Raw genomic sequence first — 23,733 nt, 5'->3', positions numbered from 1 at the left:
ACCCTAAACCAGCCTTCACGTAAGTTAGGTAAGTGAAAAGGTTAAGGTGCTACCATGTGCCGCATCCTTACTGCAAATGTTCCTGGTGTATGCTACTCTTTGAAAATAATTCCTCATGAAAACAACAACAAAAGAATCCTACCTTCTCCCCTCTTAGGATTTTGGGCCTTTGTGCTTTCCATTAAAGCAGTCAACATGAATAAAGTCATTAAGCCAGACTTAGTTTAAAATTAATACTTAAATAAAACCAAAGAGGAAAAAAAAATCACATCAAATTACATGTGTGGAAAAACCTGAAAATATACCTTAATTAAAAACATCTGACTTACTTTTTGGCTGTACTTGAGAAATCCGTAATTCTACTTACACAAATACAGAGAGGCATGATTTTAAAAGCAAAGGAGCGGGGAGGTCCTGCTGTAGGATGTGAAATCTGACATTCTGCAGGTCAGGTTTCTTATAATCTGGTGTGCTGAACTTAACAGTACTAGGTAACTGCAGATCTAAGCTGCACAAACAACACTCTAAAAGGTCACACAGCATACAAGTTGTTTTTTTGTAAATAATTTCAGTGTTTAGTTTAAACAGAAGTCTACAGTAAACACAGATTACCTACAAGGCAAAGATCCTGACATAGAGTGGATGAATACTACCGTCTCTTTTTGTGCACGCAAAAGAGGAACACAGAAGCACTACAGCAAACGTTTTCAACCTGTGGGTCATGACCCCTTTGGGGGGACTCACATATCAAATATCCTGCATATCACCTATTTAATTACGACTCATTACAGTGGCAAAACTACAGTTATGAAGTTGCAACAAAATAATTTTAGGGTTGGGGGTCACCACATCATGAAGAACTGTATTAAATGGTGTTGCAGCATTAGGAAGGTTAAAAACCACAATACTACAAGGATGTTTGGTCAGACTTCATATCATAGCAGAAGCGTAAGAAACTGCCCTATTTGGTGAAACCAACCTTAGTGCCTTAACAGGACCCTGTGCTTCTGTAGAGAAAACATCCCAGCCTAGGTCTTCACAATCCACACACTCTGAATGCTGTTCTGTGTCACTTGATTTTGGTTGTATTTGTCAAGGCTCTTCTGGCCTTTGAGACTGCCAAGTATGAGGAAGCCTTGGCAAAGGAGCCATGCCTATACCACATTGTCTGAACCAACACTGGAGACTGAGTAAAAGATGCCTGGCCTTGTTTGCCAAGAGAAGAAAAGGTGCCCCAATGTGACTACTGTAGGGTTTCCATCATTAAACACATTTTTTTCCATGCAAGCTTTAAACCACAATGTTGCCTTCAGGTCAAAAATAAAGCATTGCCTTGCTACATACAATAATAGGAGGCTCCTTAAACTTTGAGTTCTACAAGAGAGAGAGAGAAAAAAAAAAGAACCCATCTGTTTCTGAATTTTTTTTTAATACTGTTACTGGATCTTGGAAGGGGAATCAAACTTAGTTAAAAGGTTAATAATAATTCATGTCCAGCTTACTATTACTCAATAACCATCAAAGCCTCTAACACAAAATAGTGTTTTCTGGCTTACAGGATCAGAGCCATTACACTCTCTATTGAAGACTTTATTGAATTTTACACTAAGCTTTAGCTGACTGAACAGGTCAAGCACTGTGGCTCAGGGTTTTCTTTATTCTCAGAAAATCATAAAGCCCTCTCCAGCTCTCAGTGCTGCCAGCTAAGAAACTTGACTCCGCGCAGGGTCAGAGAAGCCGACCTCCAGCAAAGGTCTCGGAGCTGGGAGGCTGCATCCCTGAGCACCCGTCACTTACATGCACGAGCTGATCCTGGGTGTCGAACTCTCTGGTGCAGCCTTCCCAGTGGCAGTTTGTCTCGTAGATGACTTCAGGCTCCTGCTTGCTTTCATCTTTGTCCCCTTCCTCCTTGACTAGGGTTGTTCCTTCAGGCTGTTCCTGTTGGGGTGAAGGCAAGGAACAGAAAGGGAAAAAATCAGGAAGGTACAGGAAAGCAGAAACTTGATTTATTTATCTTCCTCTGAACTCAAGTTTTCAGCAAAATAAAAGAAAACCAGTTCTACCAGTTGGGCCTTGAGGAATGAAGAAAGATAGAATTTGTATGTGTCTTTTTCTGATACCCTGAATACACCCTCTGAGATCATTTTAACTTGTGATGCAAGACACTAGCAAAGATAAAAAACTAACCCAGGCCCTGCTGCCTAGAATATAAATCACACTGACATATTAAAACAAACAAACAAACCCAAAGCAAAAAATAAACAACAATAAACATGAAAGTGGGAATTATTTACCCTCCCTCCAAACTATTTTTTTGTTGTTGTTTTGATTGTCTACAATCTGCTTATTTATTGTTTTATCTTATAATGCAGTGAAATGGCTTTTGAATACTTTTCCTTCTTTCCCCTGATGTGACAGGCACTTTCAGACTTTCCTTTTAGGGATCATGCCTTCTTGGTTTATCCTCTGTTCTTCAGGGAGATGCTGGTTTGCCTCATAGCTGAGGGCAGGTAAAGACACCGCCTGATGCAGTGGACACAGACTTGTCCTCTATGACAGCATCACATCAAATGCAATTCAAAGGATCTCCAGGACGCTAGGCACTAGCTGGACGGACAGATTTGGTTCCTGATCCAGGGTTATATGATAAACTATTTATGGACACACTGTGATATAACTAGCAAGGTTGTTTGTTGTGTAGCAAACTGTATGAAGGGTGGTTTCAGAAGTTTCTATCCCAACTTTCTTTCACCCACTAAGGAACACCCACTTCCACTCACTGAGGAACTTGGGTCTTCCTTCAGTGTGGATTGTGTTGAAGCATACTGATGATAGCAAGGTTCAGATTCTATGAACTCTCATTCAGCTCTGACTTAAGGGAAACAGAATTGATCAAAGTTGTCATGTCTGGCTCAAGAGCATCTGAAATATCAATTTGGATATAACCTACATATTGTTCCATGGAGCCAGACTTAAATAATCAGCAATACAGCTCAGAATCTATGTGACTGTGCTTCAGTTTCTTCTGGTTCTCTGAGCTCTTTAACCAAGTAAGGAGTAGCAAAATAAGAAAAGTGGAGAACATGATCAATGAAGCAGATATCACAAAATCTGCCAGAACTTAAGCATGGGGTCAGAAGCAGAGTAATTAAAGCCTCAGGTCAAGAATGACAAGCCAAACCACACCCCTGGTAAGTAAGAGGAGTCTAACCTGCAACTCTATAAATGGTGGTTACTGCAACTTCTGAACTTAAAGTTCTTAAACTTAAGAAAGCTTAAATTTCTAAGCTGTCTGACCTGTCAAGAATAGGAACCCTACATAACTTCTTTCATTGCTGGTGTTTATTTTCGAACTAGAGAAATGAATTCAATCACTTCCTAAGGAGTTAATTTTCAAACACATGGCCAATGTCAAGAATCCATTGGTAAGAAAATGTTGTATATGAATCTGGAGGAGGAAGTGACCCAAGGTCACTAAGGGAGGAGCCTGGATGTCTTACCTGCTGTCCCCGTGACCCCGGGCTGGGGAGGTCTTCATCGGGTTTGATCTTGGACCGCTTATTATGCATAGGGTCTCCAGTGCTGCTGACTGCAGACTCACTTGTGGGCTTGTTCTGCTGGTCATATTTGCATGACCAAGAGAAAAAAAAATAGGCTTTGATTAATGCCTATGAAAATGTCACTGAAAACAAACAAGCTTGCTTGATAATATGGCAATGATTCTGATAATGCCAGTCACCCATGGGAGAGTTCAGATGATGTGACCAAAGCTAGACAATGCCTTCAGGGAACATTCTCCTTTTCTGACTCAGGCGTGGCAATTGTTTGTGGCTTTTAAAAGCTTGAAGAACAGAATGAGTGCCCTAGACTTTAACAAGCTATCTCCAAAAAAGTCGACTTTGGGTGGGAGATAAGTTCAAACTATTAGTGAAGATCTTTGAAGGCAGCTGGCAAAAGAGTGTAGAGACCGGAGTTTTACGTTTACTATAAAGCATCATCTAGTGCTCAGTAGTAGCCTGGTCATAGTGGATGGAGTTGGTAGTAGCTAAGAGTCCACACACACGGACTATCAACAGAAGCTGTTGACAGATGGTTGGAATGGGGCCTTATCAGGCAGCCTACTTTTAAATCAGAAGCTAATGGCTCTGATGGAAGATGCCCTGGTTCACATGCATCAAAGTTTGGAAAAAAGAAGCTAAGATGTCCATATGAAACCTCGAGAATGATGAACTCTGATGCCAACAGCCACCACGATGGCAAGGATCCTGTTGATCAAGATGAAACAAAGCCGCTTCTCTCACCTGTGAGGACTCAGAAGGGCCAGAGCTGACCTGGACAGGGTTCAGAACCGTTGGGATTCCAGGGATAGGTCTCTGTGTTGGGAACGTCGGAGCAGGGTGGATGAGTGGAGGGCTGTGTCCAAATGCTGAGCCTAAACTTTGCTGACGGCTTAGGATCTGTTGATGCATATGGAGAGACACAGGGGCGGAGGGGTAGGTAAAGCTCAAAGCAGGGCTGTGGGGGAAGAAAGAAAAGCATCACTTACACTGACACCAGGAACTACCACGAACTAAGAATATCTACAGCTTTAACTAAAGCCACTCAAATCACACCAGGTCTGACTGTTGCGATGAGAAGAAGTTAGGAAGAATTGCTGCCAAGTGTCTTGAGTGTTTACAAGAAAAGGCAGAACGCTAAGAGCGGACATGTATGCACATCTTGCCCACATCACAGCCCTGACGTAATATTCTAGAAAGTGGAAATGAGGGGCATTGGCTCAATAATAACTATTTATTGCAATAACAAACTTTATATAAAAAAGGGAATGGGTGACTACATGCTTTATAGTACTTTTATGTGCTCTGGGTTCCGCTTGTTCCTGTGCATGGAGCAATTCCTTTAATCTTAGCTCACACCGATCGCTTTCATATGTCTCCAGATCTTATTACAAGAGGAAAGAAAATCAATTGGTTAAATGTGTTTTGAACACCATGCTTGTCATATCACTCATTTGTTTGTAAAGATGGAAAGCTTGGTTCATCCAGAATGCCACCTAAAGAATTTCCATCAGTGCCGTCTGGTTACAGAAGCTGATGGATTAAGCTCTCCCCACTGAAATCAGTGATCAATGGGCTTTGATGGGGCAATATTCCAATGGGAGAGCACAGCTCTCTCCTACTGCAGAACAGCACTGAATGTCTATTATGGCCCATTATGCATGCTAATGCTTGTCACTACTTTATTTTGCCACATTTCCTGGGCCACAGTCAGTTCCTAGGAAGTGCCACTTTTACCTCGAGATACCTCAGTAAGTGGCCAGTGGCCAGATGCTTCTTTGTGTGCGCACAGTTTAGGGATCAAATCCTCTAGGAGCTATGACTGACTCTGGAGGGCTTTTCCACTGGCTTAAAAATGCACAGAGAACTAACAATTGCCTACATGGAAAATTCTCCCCTATTAAAAATAATCTGATAATAAATTTTCACACACAAGTGTGCACACACACATAACTGTAATGTTAGCCAGAAAGAACCAGTTTCTTATAATATTAAGGGTAGAACTCATGCAAATTTCCAATCTGGTGGGTTAATTACTATTGCAGCTAAGCACATTAACTGAAAATAAAATAATTACAGTAACAAAATTCAAACCATTTCAACAACTTTTAGTAATAATTCCAGAGATATACTCCCTTCGTTAACATGACTTTACATTTTTGTCTGTTTGACTATAACCCATAAAAGGGCGGCTTCAATGGGAATTCATTACTATTATTCCTACAGAGAGTCTTCTGTTACAATAGCTTGCCCATTTAAGACTGAATACCATTAACAATACCCTTAGAGAAATCCACCAGGCTTGGAGGATTTCCAAGCCTTTCATTTTACATTGTATTTCCTTAATAAAGGAAATCAGAAACATGGTGAAAACAGTGATTGTTCACAGTAAGTTAGAATAGGTAGTAATATTCTGTTCTGCAGCGCTATAGTTTCTGCCTGTGTTTCTGTAAGCAACCATGAATGATTACAGCAAGACTCACCCAAGGTAGCTGCATGGATGATTGATAGGGCATTAATCAAAAGATGCATATCTACCTCAGAATTTGTTCACAAGCTTTCTTCTAATAGCTGATTTCATGTTCACTGAGCTCTGTGCCAGTTTGTCCAATTTATTTTTCAGTGTACAAGCCATTCATCAAAAACCACAATGATTTAACACCTCCACCTCCTTTGGGTGAATGGGTATTACCAAGTGTAACTACCCTATTCTACTCATTAAAGAAACAAAACCTGAAGACCCCACTTCAGGTAATAATTAGAACATCAATAATCCCTGCATTAACCTCTATACGTGTTCTTAGTTTTTCAGGGGTCCGAACTCTCCAGCAGGCTTAAGGAAAGAAACTTAAGAAGAGGCCACTGACAATTCAAATTGTAGGGAACATCAGATACTAAAAAAAACTAAGTGTCTGATTAGGAGTCAAGACCACTAAAAAGTAAAAAGACTACTAAAAAACCAGTACTTCACAAAGCAGAGAGTAGCCTTGTTTTGTTGAATATATATGAAATTCAACAGACTTTACTCTATGCTGAATGTCACACAAGAAAGGTATACTTTAGGAAAAAAATATCAGATCAGATGAATCAAGGCTCAGTATTCCCACAGAAGTCTCTTAGCACTACAGTCCTCCTTGTCCATGGGTACATAACAGTTGGAGATTTTTTTAAACCAAACTCTGGTAGCTTTCTTTGGTGCTTATTTTTCACTAGTGAAACCAGGGAAATAAATACATCCTAAAATGTACTTGAACTACTAGGCAGTAGGCTTGACAGGCAAACCTGTGATTTCTCAACCTCTGTGGTTTATTATAAGCCAGGAACAGACAATCTCTTCTCTGTGCGCCAAGACCTGGGGACCGCAAACTGGAAACTGCCAGGATGCCTTTGATAAGCTCGGAACAGCAGGCCCAGCCCTTCTGCCACCAACACAGCTGCAGAAAGGGCTGCAGATGGGCTGCTCAGCTCCAGGACACAAACCACTTTAAAGTATCATGAGAAAAAGCACAGAATTCTTAGCTCTGCCACAGTACTCGTATCGGCAGATTCTGCAGTCAGTGCTGCTCAGAACACTGTCTACAGAGTTCTCAGGCTAAGTTCTTAAGGAAAAGGCAGAAAGCGGGCCAACAAGACGGGATACAGCAACTATATGCAGAAGAGTCCAAACACACTTTTGCACGATCCCTCCATGTGTACTCTCACCCTGCGGTGAGAAGGCCGTGCAGAGAACCTTCTGAGTACTTGAGGGGTGCTAGGGGGCCCAAGCCTTTGCATCTTAAGAGCAAGTCTAAGCAGGCAGGGCCCTAGGAACGGGAGTCCTGCTCTATGAAACTCTGGCCTCTTGGTACAGGGGCGGCCACTCTGTAAGTTGGCACTAGCTGTGTTCCCTACCCAGATCCCTTTGCCTCCAGAATTAAGCATGGCTCGTTGGGTTCCTGCCTCTTCCATGCTTCTAGAGGGTGCTCACATTCCCTGGCTCCAGTTGCCACCTCTGGCTCTCTCTTCCGACTGACTCCGGCTGTTCTCACAGGACTCTGTTCATTCATCTAATGATTAATGATAATTCAAACTGAAACCAAGATCTGCAGCCTAACCACATCTGCTGTAACCTGGTCACAGGTTCATGGGATTAGAACAAGAGCACCTTTAGGGGACATTATTCTGCCTATCATACTCTGGTACTCTGGATACTGTCACTTCAAAAAAAAAAAGCTGTACTATGAAACCGTCTTACTCTGAAAACTACAGTCAGACGCCATATGCACCAAACAGTATTAACACATCAAAGCTAACATTTACCATCAGTTCTCCAACTAAGGTAGCACAGCGCAGACTTTGTTGGTTACAAAGGACAAAATTAGAAAGAGAAGGTTAACTGCACTTAAGGAGTTCCACTCAAAGCCCTTGCAAAACAGTTCGTGTATTCACTCCACAATTTTCTACAAAGTATCAGTATTGTTGAAACTCCTTATAGAATCCAGGCCTACCTGTCCAGGGATATCACCACCCACATGATCATGACTAATCAAGAAAAAGCCCTTACAGACCAGCCTCCTGCCAATGGGATGGAGGTAAATTCTCAGTGACTATCTTACTGATGTGTGTAGGTTAGGTCAAATTGGCAAAACCAGTACAAACACTCACAGCAGTGAGGAACTGGTATTCCTTGATACTCATATTCACTGCTTATATCACCTGAATAACTAAAGTAAGCACTAATTAATCTTTACTTATTAAGGAGTATACGAGTAGAAACATGTGGGTTTTAGACTGTTGCCTGATCAGCACCAACTTTTGGTGTCTGGAGTGCTTGCTTAACAGGGTCCTGGATGCCATGACTTACATGCAGAATCCTGGGCAAGGCTGACACAGAACTGTTCGATCGGGTCCATCTCTCACACAGCTCTGAGCTGAATTCAGAGTGAGCAATAGACCTCTTTGTGAAAGCACTTCGTTTTCCCAAAGACTTAAAGACAAGACTTTCGAGCCAGAAAGATGGCTTGGCAGTTAAGGGCACTCAATGCTACTGCAGAGGACTGGGGTTCAGAAACTAACATCCACATGGCAGCTCAAAAGCATAATTTTATTTCCAGGGAATCTGATGTCCTCTTTTGGCCTCAGTGGACACCAAGCACACATGAAGTACACATAGGTACATGCAGGCAAAACATATATATGGTTTGGTTTTTTTTTTTTTTTTAAATCTAAATAACATTTAAAATCAGCATCTGAAAGTATACTTTATCAAAAATCTAAGTCACAAGATTTTTATATCAAGATTTATTTACAGTGTTCAGCTAAGTGATAAAGCATGTTCTTGGCATTTTGTGGTGAGGTTTAATTCTCAGTTCCCCTTACCTACCAAAAAAAAAAAAAAAAAAAAAAGTGGAAATTTGGCTGTTTATTCATACTTCAGTAAATAATACTGTGGCTTCCAAAACAGATATCTCATGTTAAAAATTTAACCACCTATTCCAAATTGGGTAAAATTGGAGCTGTTAGCAGAAAGAAGATATGCAAAACAATTAAGTGTTCTTAGTAATATACAATGTATCTTATTCCTTAATTCCAGATACATGAACTGGGTACTTTCTACATGTCTTATTTCTGTAGCCAGAAAGCTACATCTTAATTATAATCACTATGGAAAGACTTCAAATGCATAATCAGGTTTGACACACACTACTTTGTCACACCAAGTTATGTGAGTCTACACACACACACACACACACACACTCACACTCTCTCCATCTCTATGACCAATCATTAAATCACATTTTGTTTAATTCCTAGAACAGATTACAATATAAGTGGGATATTTAAAGTTCATACTGTACAGACAAATCATTAAACATTTATTCAACCCTACTATAAACAGGCATTTCAAAGACATCATATTCAAATCACATGGAAAACCCCCCAGTAAAGCTACTTACAAGAAAAAAGCTACTTAAACTGTATTTTACATTTCTCAGTAATTTCATGTAAGGCGAGAGGTAAGGAGAATGAGGCTAGATTTCTTCATAAACGTGCTATCGAGAAGGCAACATGGTTTGGACAGATGCACTTCTTTACACTGTTTTTACATTAAAACGGAGACAAGAGGAGGCTGCATTATTCAGCCGCCGGACATGCAAAGGCAAAAACTGGAGTATATTACAGTCATACAAAATATTATATTAAAACCATCTCATTGTTTGTTACCTTCTAAAAGGCAGTATCTTCCCCGAGGATAACTGTTTCTCCTTATAGGAACCACACAGTTTCCCATCCCTATATATAATGGTGGCCTGAGGTGTTGTTATTAGCCTTTTCTTTCTTGTGTCAAACCACGACAAAGCTGGGGGGTTATGGGTAGCCAGGCAGTTAAATATGCCACACCTTTGATCTACACTCATACAGCAGAAGGCCTCCTAGATTTCTGAGTTCATCTCTGAAATCTCTCAGTGATCTAGAGTGGGCCGAACAGAGCTGGGCAGGAAGTAGCTAAAGAGAGAACTAAGTTATATGAATGCCCTGAAGCACATGGTAAAAGGAAAGAGCAAGTCACAAAGGCAGAGTTCCTTATCCAGCAGATTGTGTGGAAAAAAAAAAAAAAAGATGGCTCCTCTGGAGTCTACGGAAATGCCTTACTTTAACTGTAAAGTGTACTCTCCATAACGGCTATCAATAAAAACACACATTTTCTAATGTACCATGGCAGTTAACTTTCATACTTGAAGTAGGTTTGTTTATTTTGAGACAGGGTCTCAAAGCTCTTTATGTAGATCAGGCTGGACTAGATCTCACTGAGCTCCACCTCAGAGGGTGAGGATTAAAGATGTGTGCCAACACACTTGGGTTAGGTCAAAACGTTCTGAGAAGAAACTCATCTGATCATAGCACAGAGTACTACTATACACTGCGACGGGAATAAACCCAGTTCTCTTAAGGTGGAGGACATTAAGGGCTGCTGTCTTTGCTTTGTGGCTTCTGCCTCCCCCAAATCTTTTGCTCAGGAACAGTTAGGTCTTGGACATAAAGTGAGGCAGCACTGAGATAACAAAGGCACCACAACTTGAAAACTGACCTGAGAAGAGCTGCAATCTAGCCACACCTGACTTTTTAGTCACTTAGAGCTCTGGTACTTAATTTACAACAGCTGCCTTTCAAAGAGCAATTCCTTCCAATTTTGCAGAGACTGGCTTCACAACTTCCATTAATTCTGTACATATAGACATAAGCATCCATATACACCCACGTGTTTATGCTTGGGAGCAAACAAAATAAAACCTTCTGCTTGCATCCATAGAAATTCTTAAGGCACGTTTACTGGGAAACCCAGCTAAGCCTCCGCAGGAAGAACAAAGAGGTACAGACCCACACACTCAAAAATGAATGTGTCCTAACGCTTGCTGTTCTGGTATGCATACTCTGAGGCGCCTTGGATAACGTGTGTTGTTGGGCTTTCTATTGCAAACGTGTTGTACAAAACGAAGAAGCTAAGTGCCATCAAGCAGTCATGAACGGGAAGAGTGACAGCACGCTCTGCGGCAGGAGATGCTCACATACTTCAAAGCAGTGAGTGGTTGGAAATTCATGTTCACGTGATCAGCATCGGCTCACATACATCTCTTATGGGAGTGGCACTTCCCAGGATTGTTTTAGCTATGCTCCAGCCGCTTGAGGATTTCTAGAGGACCTGGTGAGCAGGAGGAGGATTAGAGGACCCACCGACTCAGACTGTGGTGGTTGCATGCCTGTGACCATCCACCGACCCCTCTGAGAACATCTGCACAGCCACAGAGTTAAACAGCCTCCTGGAGTCTCCAAAGCTTCCCACTGTTCTCACGTCGTTGGTAGCAGACGTAGCTTGATCTAGCTCTATGTTCCCGCACTTGTGCCCTGGCTGAGCTGCCCTTACCTTCCTGTCTTCTAGTTCTCTAGTCCAGCCACATTTCTTCAGATGCCCTACTCCTTCCTCCCATCTTGGGACCCATATGCTCATCACTTTTCCTAGGCAGTCACAGAAAGCCTTTCCTGAGGTTGTTCTCATTATCTTACAGGTCTCAGCTTCCTGGCACCCGGGCCATTCGCTCTAGAGCAACAACCAGCAATCAAGCAAGCTTATGCAACCATCTGCTCCTTTATACATCTCTGCTTGGAGGTGTTTCTTCCTGCAAATTCCATGAAGGTAAGGATCTCACTTACTTATTCAACAGCCTTCGCACCTAGCCTGTAGTTAAACTCATTCCAGTGTTTGGGGAATTAAAAACTCAAAGAGAATTGCCTTTTTAAAAAGATGTTACTAATTACTTTACTAATATTAAGGAGGAAAGAAGATATCTCATTATTTTTAGAAGATGGGATCAGAGATTTTTAAATATACTGGTAATCTGGCATTGTAGTTTTCCAGTACATTTGATTCATCTCTCTCTCTCTCTGTGTGTGTGTGTATGTGTATTGTTTCTCCAGTATAAGGAAGACATATGCTCCCATGAGAAGTACACAGTCAGAAAGCTGTGGAGCTGCATTGGTTCCTACCTCCCATCAGGCAGCATCCATGGACCTAGAAAATGTATCCTCATTCCACAGGATTCTTACACCAGAAAAGGACAATCGTGTACAAAAGAGAGGGCAGAGGACACAACAGTCACAGGCCAAGCTTGTCTGTACAGATGATTAAAAAAAAATTGCAAGGACTATGATTTTGGAGATCTTGGTAGACAACTCAGTGGGTGATTTGTGAAGTAGAACAAAATGTAATTTTCATTTGAGATGATTTTCCTAACCATGCCAGACCTTAAACAACTACTGAGGAAATCATCTTCATTTTACTGCTAAACTGAGAGTGAAAAAGCCAGACCTGGTGTACTGGGAATGTGTTTACTAATCATTTCTCCATTCCAGTTACATCATTTGAAATGCCTTCTCTTCCTAGGATGGCTTAATATCTGGGGGGGAGGTATTGGAAGAACCACCTTTTAAATATAATATAGGTAATGAGCTATTATAATATTAGGTTTAAGTGTGGATTGAGGACCACAGGCTTCTTAATGCTGTGGTCTTCAGTGGAAACCTTTAAGAGATGGAGAACTTACAATTTCTTTACATGAAATCTTTTACAATATGTGTTTTGTTTTCTCTCTTGAGTTACAGCAGCTATAGATAAAAAGGACTTGGAATACATACCCAGTCTGGCAGACCCAAGGACTGTATGCCAGCAGACTTTTCAGAGTATTGTTTTGTAAGATATTTTAAAGAAGCCTGAATTGTTAAGTAAATATTTTAAAAATACAAAAATAATACACCAATAGGACAGACATTTACTACTTTAACCCTTTATTTTCTATCAGCTTCTCTGTTTCTGCTCCTATGTATAATGTATCTGTGTATTCACTATGTATACCTATGTATAATATAATCAATCTGTAGGAATGCAGAATAACATTCAAATAGATCTTAACTTCTGGAAAATGAGAATCACTCAATAAAAAAAAAGGGTGGTGGGTATTTTCATTGCTCACTGGGTGGAAGAGAAAACTCCTTAATATATTCATTCATTAACTATTTGTCATGCCGTGTCAATGAGAGAGGACACACGTGATGCAGGGATGTGAAGGAGAGTTCTGGTGCCCTGCTCTACTTCAGGAAAAACAGATGGCAACAGACACCTAAATGATTGCTTTATTACAGAATCACATCCTTACAAACTTAAAGTGATATAATTACCTTATATACTGTCAACATTAACACTGAAGTAGTCATTGGAAAATTGTAAGTGTGAAAGTCAGGGATGGTTGGGGGGTAAAGCAATGAAGAGGAGACTGGAATGCTGGTGGCACTGGTACTCATCAAGTGTCATAAACTGGCCAGCTTCCTCCTTCCATGTGCCTGTCCTCTTATCCAGTTCAACGCAGACATCAAAGGCACTTCTTGCTCAGTTTTCTTGCACTGTTCACCTTCAGAAAGGCATCTGCCTTCAGGGTGTCCACTTTCTGGTGCATACTTGATTATTGCTGAGTAGATTTACTTAGGTCTAGGCCCAACAACACAGCAAAGTTTCTCTGGCAAGTGGAGATGATGAGATGATACTAACTCATCAGTATCATTATTACATTATAATAGTGCATGGCAGCTCATCACATAATGGATTACCTTCTATGTTTAAAAAAAAATTGTGACATATTAGCTTAACATACCATTTACCTGTATCAATGACCCACTAGGAGAGAGAGGATTTGCATGAAAATACTAAGGGCAAGAAAGAAAATGAGTACATGATGGTGCTGGGTCACCTGACTGTCACAGGATATTCTGAGAACTCACTGGTTTTTAAAGTGATCCTGACTCTCTTCTTCCACTTTTAATGAAATGATCTTTGTAAGTCAGGGTACCGGTGGTGTCTGAAGTGTGGTGCCTCCTTCTCAGAGTAAAGGTAAGATGTCATGAAGATGCTAAGTAAGAATACATGGCAATACTTGGACAATTATGTGGCACTTTCTAGCATGAATTCTAAGACACTGTAAAGAATACAACAAGCAAATAGGGATAATTAAGAAAAAGAAGAATAGTTCACAAAGTGATTCTGGGGCTAAAGGTATAGCTCAGTGGTGTAGCACCTGTCCAGCACAGCCAACGTCCTGAGTTCAATCTCCAGTACTACCACCTCCCCTCAAAAGCCACAAAGTCGTTTATGTGACTATCATTTGTGTGAGTATCACAGTATGTGAATTTTCTACATAGATGTTTTGGCCAAGTCACATAATTAAAAAATATTAGCAAATTAAGATAAAATTTATGGTAGCAGATGACCTAAGAACACATGCCAGGAGAAGAGGGACAAATTGCCATGGGTTAGAGAGCAACGGGCTGAAACATCACTGATGTAGCACGGCCAGGCCAGCGGCATTGTCTCTTAAAAGCATCATTCGGGGTCATTTCTCTTGCAACTCTACCCAATGAGGAAGAAATGTTGTCCCATGTGGACCCCACATAACCTTTACTAAAACATGACCCTTTCCAACAAACCACACCGGTGTCCTACCTGCAGCTGTTAAATATGCAAATTGGAGCCAAAGCTGGGATCTGTCTACAGATGCTGAGGCCTACACCGGTAACTATGCTAGCTAATCCTGAGACATCTTAGACCACACTCTCTGTGGTAACCTCCAGACACTCCAAACCCTACACTATGTGCTGCCTAGAGTCACATGATAAAGCAAATAAAGCAGGTGTTGCTTTATTTCATATTTCCACTTCTTATCAGCCAATATGAAAGAAGAGCAGAAAATGAAAATCATGATTTCTAACAATAATCCTAACTTGCCTGCCAATGAGAATCACTGATAATTGAACTCGAAATTGAAACCAAAACTGCACTGGAAAATGTTAGAACAATGGTATTAGTTATTATTAATAAATATGGAGACATTACTATTATTTATGTGTATTTTCTGAACTACTGACATTTCCCACACACATAAAGTCACCATAAAAAAAACTGATCAGTTAATAACTAAAGCTTGTGTAGAAAATAAACTACATTTTTACTTACTAAAAGCAAGGCGAGTGAAAACACTCATCAGCCTTGTACGTTCCAATTATTTACTGTGTTTTCTTGGGGTTTTATTTTGTTTCTTTTTCAACACGATGTCAAGTAGCCTAAGCTGGCCTTGAGTTCCTGATGCCTGTCTTCTCTTCCCAAGTGCCCTGTCATCATGCCACCATCGCCAGTCCATGCTCTCAAAACAAGGAACCACCCACAGCCACAGAACCATAATTCAAAGATTACTGGTAAGCGAATTCCCAGACTATGGTGAAAACTGTAGGGAAGACGAGAGCTAAAGATTATAACCAGGACTATTTAATTAACCACTGGAATACTGCTCAGTTCTGCCTCCATCATTTATAACTAGCACAGTTAAAAGAAGGTGATCAAGCTGACGGAAGCAGCATGAACATCTCACAGATTCTTAGCACGGCTTATGTTCCCTTTGTAGTCAGTAACACTGGTCCAAATCTGATCATTAGCAATAAGAATTTTTTTTAATAATCATTTTTCATATTCCTTTGCATTCACGTAACAGCATGTTGAAATTATGTCATTGTACAGAAAAGATAGTTAAAGCTTTTATCTTTAAAAGTAAGCTGGAATGTGTAATTAAAAAAAAAATATATATATATATCCCCCCCACTGGATTTCGTGTTAACTCACCAGTGAATAGCTTTGTAGGTGCCTCCAAATCATCTATATCTGTTTTCTGTTGAACCAAAACACACTGTTCTAACGCTTCTTCATTCACAAAGTGTCCCTTTCCCTTGAGAGCTGTACAGTAAACTTGTCTGTCTTTGTCTACCTGGGCAACCAGGCAGAATTAGCTTTTATTTTATGAAACTATTTGCAACACAAGACTGAAATTCTCTGTCTCAAAGAAGTGTATTTCATCGTAACTGAAAAACAGCCACAGAAGAACCACTGACTAACGCACACAATCAAATTAATTTTGGCCCATTGTTGTGGTATTTAACCTGAATCCTGGATGCAGCAGCATGTTGATTCTTCCTCTCAGACCACTGGCACTGCAAATGGATTACTGGCTCATCTGAGCACTGACACTTTATTATATACACATAACGGATTCAGGAAAATACGTACCTGATTGCACTTGCCGATAAGTGCCCATAGGAGCCACTAGCTGAAGAGCTGCTACGAGAATTATTGAGAATTGTGACCAAGGAGTTAGGAGATGTTCTTATCATGGTCTGAAGGTCGAAGCTATGATCGGACAGTGGTGATATGGACAGTGTGCGCTTTCGGCTGGGCCTAGCTGACAGCCTGGGGCTGGGAAATCTGGTGCCTGTTACAGAAACAAAACAGAACTTGATTACCTACAGCCAGAATCTATACACTATTGACTGCCACTTCTCGGTGCAGAGGGAGAAGGACAAGAAGTTGGCAACTCGTGGTGACAAGGAGCTCTCCTCCCCCTTGTGATCTACCGGCTACAATTGAGGAAATCAGAGGAAAATATTTATCTTCCAGGGGCTTACCTCAGAGGAGCGCTGTTTATTAATGTGCAGGCAAAATGATAAATTGCTCAACAAAAGGGAGAGACTTTTATGTGTTATCCTTCTCATTTCTAATGATTTATGAATCTGACAGCTGCTTAGATATTCCCATCATTAATTCACTACAAGTGACAAAGACAGAGGTTCCCACAGTTGCAACACAATGCCCTCTCCACTCTAACACACACCATTTTAAGGCAGTGAGTTGAATGACGAAAAAAAAAAAAGAATTAAAGCATGCTAAAATAAGGAATTGGTGTAACTATGCCTTTTTTTCCCTCTGTGACTCCAGCAGTAAAATGCTCCCTGGTAAACTTATAGCATCACTAAAGCAAATGACAGATGCATTATCCAGTCCCTCATACTCAATTTGGGGTCCTGCCATATAGAGTCTTGGGCTCAGTGGTGTCAAGATGGAGGGTTCCTGACTAAAAGCCTCCTCATCTAACATACATTCCATGCTGTTGATGGTGGTGGTTTATAAACTTTCCAAGGAGGGAGGAATAAACCCTGCGAACATGATAATGAGGTCTGTGTGCCTAAGGACATTGAAATGGCCCTTTCTCTGCCATTAAAGAACTAACAGTCTTTAAACTTCACGGAAAACCTGCTGACAGCCTCTCAGTCTGGAGGTTAGTAACTCAATCTAAACACATGCCCACTTGATAGTGGTTTCTAACCAGAGGCTCACAATTAAACGTGATTTGCATTCAAATTTGTTAGACGTCAAGATCTAAGTCTTAGGGCATAGCAGAGAATGTAGCCCACTGGTCCACGCCCACCTTTGGAAGATCAATTTACAAGTCAGTCATAAAACTAAAGCTCAATGAGAGAATGAGAACGTTATCTCGCCAGGTAAGAAGCAAATCAATTACAAATCATTTAAGTACTAACAGAAGACTTTATAGTTCATACCATGAATATGACTGCTTATGGGAATGTGGCAATTGTGCCTTACTTAGAAAAATTAAAGTAGTAGACAATCTTAAACCAACACAAAAAGACAATGCAATAGATGTCCGGAAAATGCAATGGAAATATTTTCTTCAGAAATGGACTATTCTCTCAGCCTCTGTCCATCTGTCCATCCTCTCTCCTACTGCCACGTGTGTGTGCATGTGTGTTTTATCCCATTGGCCTTAAAATGACAACCTCTTGCTTAACCCTGCCTCCCAAGTACAGGAATTAAAAGTTTGTGTCACCATAACAGACTTCAGACAAGATAACAATCCACCATGCTCTGAGACAATTTCATGAATCAGAACGGATGGCTATGAAAGGCTTTACAATTGATCTCACGTAAACAGTAGTACAAAGGGGTAGTAATCTCCACGTGTAACACTCATCCGCCACTCTGAGTGACAAGCAAGGTGCCTTCTCAATTCCCCTTCAGTTACATTTAAAATGGGCTCACTCATTTACAACAGCTTCATCACCAGCTGACATAGGGCATGTAAGTACAGAACAGTAATCTCAGCTCTGTGGACACTTCTGGTATCTAAAAGGTATGTCATTTTTTTACTACACCCTCTGCCTTGAACGTTAACTATTTTGCAATTACTCACTGCAATAAGCTAATTTCATCATAAAAGATTTTAATGGAGAAATACCTGTCATTTCCAGACAATCTAAAGGACAGATCAGATTTATGGTCAGTTTCCACATAACCCTTTGTAATAGCCACTTTCCATAGGACTTACAGGCAGCAAGATGAGCTAGACATTTTTTTGTCTCTGCCACATCTGCTCTTGGTAGGGATGCTCATGATTTACTGCAGCCTTCTAAATGCTAGCCCTCACTAATTAGCAGTGATACAGGAAGTAACGTGACCTGATCCTATGAAACATAAGAAGCCTTAGATCTACCATACATCATTCAGAGTCAGGGTCCAGAGGCATGGCGAGATGTTCTCATCAAACATTTTAGGTCACAAAAGTCGGGCTGGAAAATGTCCTCACAGACTCTCTCTCTCTCTCTCTGAGAATAACAGTGGTTTAAGTCAGTTTCTGGTCATATGTTACACCATGGACTTAGTAGTCCTTGCTCTCCGCTAGGACACTCCTTATGGAGTTATAGGCTCGAGGTTGAGGGCAACCTCAGGTACTATCAGAGCTGTGAATATAGCTGCTTAGCCTAATGTGTCACACTAAGTGCTCTAGCTCCCATGTCAAAAGCCATCCTTCATGAGCCAAGGCATGTGCTCCCACCAGCTTTGCAGAGGTAGATACTGAACACAAGCCTTCTACGTGCTAGGCAAGCACTCTACCCCTGAGCTACACACCCCGCCGCAGAGCGTTTCTACCGCTCCAGCACGGGGCGTTCCAACCTAGTTTCTGTTAATTGTTTTTGTTTCTCTATCCTAATAAAAATTTCTGACAGAGAAAGAGGAGCTTTCTTTTCATGTGATGAATGATAGAACATCTAAATTCCTACTTAATGACAGTCAATTTACTATATACTCTGGCAAATTAAAATTCCTTTAATTAGTTTTTACAAAGTAAAAGGGTAGCTTCATCCTTTATTTAGATTAAAAAAAAAAAAAGCCACTGCCTGACTGAACACATTCTTATCAAAGAGTGAAAGTAACACAGGCTGACCTTCCAAGGAGTCTCTCTTATTTTAATTCTTTATTTGCAGATTTTTAAATAACTAATTTGCATAATAACGGTGAACTGCCCCCCCCCAACAATCGCTAATTGAAATGTGGTTATGATGGATCTGAAACCTAAGATCTTTATGCTACTGATTCTACCAACAAAATCCCCCACAGAGGGTACAACACAGTCCTTTCACTAGGTGTGTGGTAACAAGCGGCCCAACAGAGGCCAGCACCAGGCCACACTCCTTTGGGGAACACCAAGGTGGTTCTGGTTGATTAGCAAACTCAGACTGTCAATTTTTATTCCTGTGTGGATCAACCATCCTCTTGACTTGCTAAATCTGAGGCCTAGATTAACAAAAGCACACCCCCTCACAAAGGTGACTCTTAAGCACCCCTGCTAGAAAAACCATACTTTCCCTGCTGTACAGCGGGCAAGGCTTCAGCTTAACTCTGCAAGACCCTGCCAATGCGTATTCACTGAACAGCTTCTTGAGAGCTCTGGTGCTGTAAGAAGTCATTGTCACAGGCCCACTGTGACCCAAAGGAGCCCTCATGTGTCTCTAGGCACACGTGATATGGAAAACAAAAACAAAAACAAACAAAAAACCCCATACTCAATCTTCTTTCCTTCATTGCCAGGTACTAAAATTTAGAAATGTTTCTGGGTATTTTCCCACTACGTATAACTATCATAAACCTTCCATGATCTTAGCAGCTACAAAGGGTCATCATGAAACACAGTGTTTTAATATAGGGGTATGTGAATGGGAATAAATCATATTTTGTAGTTTCTTATTTGGTTTTTCCTTTCTTTTCCTTCCTTCCTTCTTTCCTTCCTTCTTTCCTTCCTTCTTTCCTTCCTTCTTTCCTTCCTTCTTTCCTTCCTTCCTTCCTTCCTTCCTTCCTTCCTTCCTTCCTTCCTTCCTTCGTTCCTTCCTTCCTTCCTTCCTTCCTAAATTTTACTTTCTAAAGGATAAAATCCATGAAACCATGGAGAGGCCAGGCAAAGTCCATCCAGGTAGCACCTCTGTTCCTCCATTTTCATACCACAAGAAGCAGAGCAGGATGATGTGTTGATAAGTCACATTTCTAGCACAGCTACCAAACTACAGTTCTCTGCATATCTTAGTCCTGGGTCATCTCAGGCTGGCTCCTTCTGTGGAAGAAGCTTCCCTTAGATTGAAAATTTAGCCCATTACCGAACCCTTGACGCCTCCTCTCCATTTCCTAGTTAGCTTTTGGTACCCTCCCAGGACCCCAGCCACCAGCCCTGTCACTTACTATCCATGGCATGAAGGTACTCCATGTGGATGGCCCCTGCACCGGCAGTGGCGGCTGACGGGAGGATGTCTGCATAGGGGCTGCGCTGGCCTGTCAGCAGGGCCATCTGGTGATAGTATTCTGCAGGGCTGACTCCAGCATGGGGGGCTACAAGAGGAAGTAGGATGGTGACAGTTACAAGAACAAGTAGCCACTCTTTTTTTTTTTTTTTTTTTTTTGAAGCATCTCAAGTCCATCTGTCATTTAGCCTTCAAACACAATGCTTTCATGGTTTTCATGGTTCCACGCAACAAAGGTTTTCTAAGTATGTATTCACTGGTATCCTATGTCTTTACCCAGGAAGAAAACTAGAGAAATAAAAGTAATAAAGTACGTTACAAAAGTTTTGTTCTTTGTTAAAGAATTCAAAATGATTAATGCATACATATATATACAGTCATGTATCTCTTAAGACGACACATTCTAAAAATATGTCATTCAGGCAATTTAGTCATTTTGTGATCACAGAGCAGACACGTATACACTAAGAAAAGCAATGATGTCAACTAGACAATGTAGTTTATGGGGAGTCCAACATACACAAACTTGTCCCCCCCATCTGTACCAGGATGATGGGCTGTGTGTGAATGGCCATGACTGACTCCCTCCCCCTGCAAAGAAAACAGTTTCCTACAGACAATTACTGTATGTTCATACTTCTTACAACAGTAGACAACTCAGACAACTGTGATATCTTTCCAGACATACTTAAAATACTTCCCTAGGCTCCTGACAGGAGTGTCTGAGTTAACACTCACTAACACAAGAAGTCAGAGTTTACGAGAAAGAAAAAAGGGCAGCAGGCATTAATGACACACAACTGAATGATAAGCTGCAATTTCACGTTCCAGAATTTAAAAGCTCTCTTTTTCCTTTTCTCGCCTCGACTAGAAAATCAAAAAGAAAATGTACCTATCAATCTGGAACAATTTACTGGCAAGAGTCAGTCTTACAGGAGTGGGATAATAATTGGTTTCTACCTGCCAATTTATGTGCAATTTATGTGTAGCAGTTCTGAGGGTGGCCTCTAGATTTTCAGAAATCTGGATTCAAAGAAGTTCCACGGTGTAGCTAGGAGGCAAAAGTAAAGCCATGTTTGTAGTGCTTAGGGCATAGATTTGAGCAATGGCTAGCTACAGGGAGAAGAATCCTGGCAACAGATGCTTTGGGCTGGCGTCTCCAGGCAATACTTTTTATGCGTGATACATAACAAAAATGAGCATCTTTGAAATATTAAGATTACAAGAGGAAAATATTAGTGAACTTATCTGATTGGGTATTGTGGTAGTTTGAATGAGAATGGTCCCCCTAAAGCAGGTATATTTGAATACTTGGTCATCAGTTAGTGGAACTTTTTGGGAAGGACTAAGAGGCGTGGCCTTGTTGGGAGGAAATGTGTCATTGGGGGTAAGCTTTGAGGTATCAAAAGTTCACACCATTGCTAACTGGTGCTCGCTCTCTCTCTCTCTCTCTCTCTCTCTCTCTCTCTCCGACTTGCAGATAAGGAAGCTCTTAGCTACTGCTCCATTGCTATGCTTGCCTGGCTGCCGCCAGGGTGGTCATAGATTCTATCTGTATGCAACTGTAAGCCCCAATAAATACTTCTGTAAGTTACCTTGCTCACGGTACCTCTTCATAGCAATAGAAAACTAAGACAGTAAGTATTTGGAGTCTTTCATGAAGCAGGAAAGGGAAGGCATACCCATCAATCATTCAATGGATATCTCATTCACACTCATTAAATACAGATAATGAGCATGGTTTCCATAAAGTAACCGCAAGTACCAGCTCTGCAGACAGTCAGATTTCTACTAGCCAGTTATAGTTACAATCCTAACTGCACCTTTAGATTCTTTCTAACTCCCTTCTTCTGCCTCCCTGAAGGGCTGAGTAAGCATGTGTGGAGTGCAGAAGGAGGGCTTGAATGGCAAGGAGGGGTGTCCGTAAGCTCTTGCTTTTAGTCCCAGGTTACGGAAACCCTCTCTAAACTGCTACCCTTACATGAAAGTCTGGACACCACCACCCACAGAAGCAGTGCCATAAGCTGAAATTAAAGGGGAACTTAAAGTACTTGTCATGGGGAAACGCAAGGGTGGCAGTTATCCTCATTAGAACAAGCGTGCAGGACTTACCGTCTGTAGGGCTCAGGCCTCGGGCCGCTGAGATCATGGAGAGGGACGGGCTGCTGTGCAAGGAGCGGATGTAGTCCATATATGGGTTGATGTAGGGGTGTGGGGGGCTGAAGGGGGACTCTGAAGCTGCAGTGGGGTTACGGTGTGGGGAGATCCTAATGAAGGGCAGGTCTGGATACGTCGGGCTACTAGATAAGGCAGAAGGCCTGGAAACAGAGAAAAAGAGACACAGACATAGGTGTGAGAAAGCACCCCTGTTTGTACAGGAACATATACATGTCTTTCACATTCTGTGGAGAAACGAAGATTTTAAATGGGCTCAGGGTGCCTAGGTTAAAAAAAATGTCAGGTATAAGTCAATTTTTAGCATTTTTTTTTATTTTTTGAACAACCGGTTAAGTCAATTTATTAAAATAGGTTGACTTAAGAATCTGCAATGGTGACTTGAACCTCCACTCCTGGCTCAGTACTGATGGAAGTAAAATGTTTAACAATCTCTGAAGGACGATTCTCATTTGGAAACGATCCCATGTCTTGGAACCTTCACCACAAAGCGTTTTTTCTTGTGGTGGGTCTCGGCGGCTTGGTGGCGTGCGCATGCACACTGGTCCTTTCACGCTCAGCTTCTTTCCCTTTGCGCCTCTGGTCAAGTCAGCACACACCTTCTCCAGAGACTTCACACTATGGATGGTGGGCGTGATTCGAATCCGGAGAATCGCCCGCCACCTCGGGCTCCACGGGCGTCTCCCCGGTATCTTTAAAGGCCATGGCTGTGGCGTGGCTTCCTGAGCGACTCGTTCCTCGGCAGGAGCGGACAGCGGTGAGTCAGGACCGGAGCGGACTGAACAGCGTTGCACGGCACGCACCACCACGTCGCAGAAAGGACACATCGGGAAGTTGCAGTCGGCTAGAATACTGTCAGGTTAGCTGAGCAAAGAAAACTGACTTCTGAGCTATTTCACACAACTCTGAAGATATGGGGGGTGGTTTTTTTGTTTGTTTGTTTGTTTTGTTTTTGTTTTTTAAAGCCAGCCTTAGCCGCTTAGGTACTACCTGTGGTAGTAGGTACTTG

At 41.5% G+C, this 23,733-nt stretch overlaps 1 protein-coding gene and 1 pseudogene across 1 annotated transcript in view; both read right to left on the bottom strand.

Moving 5' to 3' along the window:
• Nucleotides 1-23,733, bottom strand: part of Gli3 (GLI family zinc finger 3) — a 255,273-nt gene that overhangs the window by 66,566 nt on the left and 164,974 nt on the right. The window contains exons 4-9 of the mRNA XM_055603941.1: nt 22,662-22,867; nt 20,491-20,637; nt 16,195-16,396; nt 4,302-4,515; nt 3,501-3,614; nt 1,798-1,938 (exon numbers count right to left, since the gene is read on the bottom strand). Coding sequence (XP_055459916.1) covers nt 1,798-1,938; nt 3,501-3,614; nt 4,302-4,515; nt 16,195-16,396; nt 20,491-20,637; nt 22,662-22,867 — 1,024 coding nt within the window. The remainder of the gene's footprint in view (nt 1-1,797; nt 1,939-3,500; nt 3,615-4,301; nt 4,516-16,194; nt 16,397-20,490; nt 20,638-22,661; nt 22,868-23,733) is intronic.
• On the bottom strand, nt 23,085-23,429 carry LOC129674061 (40S ribosomal protein S20-like; annotated as a pseudogene).

This window comes from Psammomys obesus, unplaced genomic scaffold, assembly GCF_907164565.1.
Source record: "Psammomys obesus unplaced genomic scaffold, mPsaObe1.curated_primary_1811, whole genome shotgun sequence".
Lineage (NCBI taxonomy): Eukaryota > Metazoa > Chordata > Mammalia > Rodentia > Muridae > Psammomys > Psammomys obesus.
This window is presented reverse-complemented; position numbering and strand designations above follow the sequence as displayed.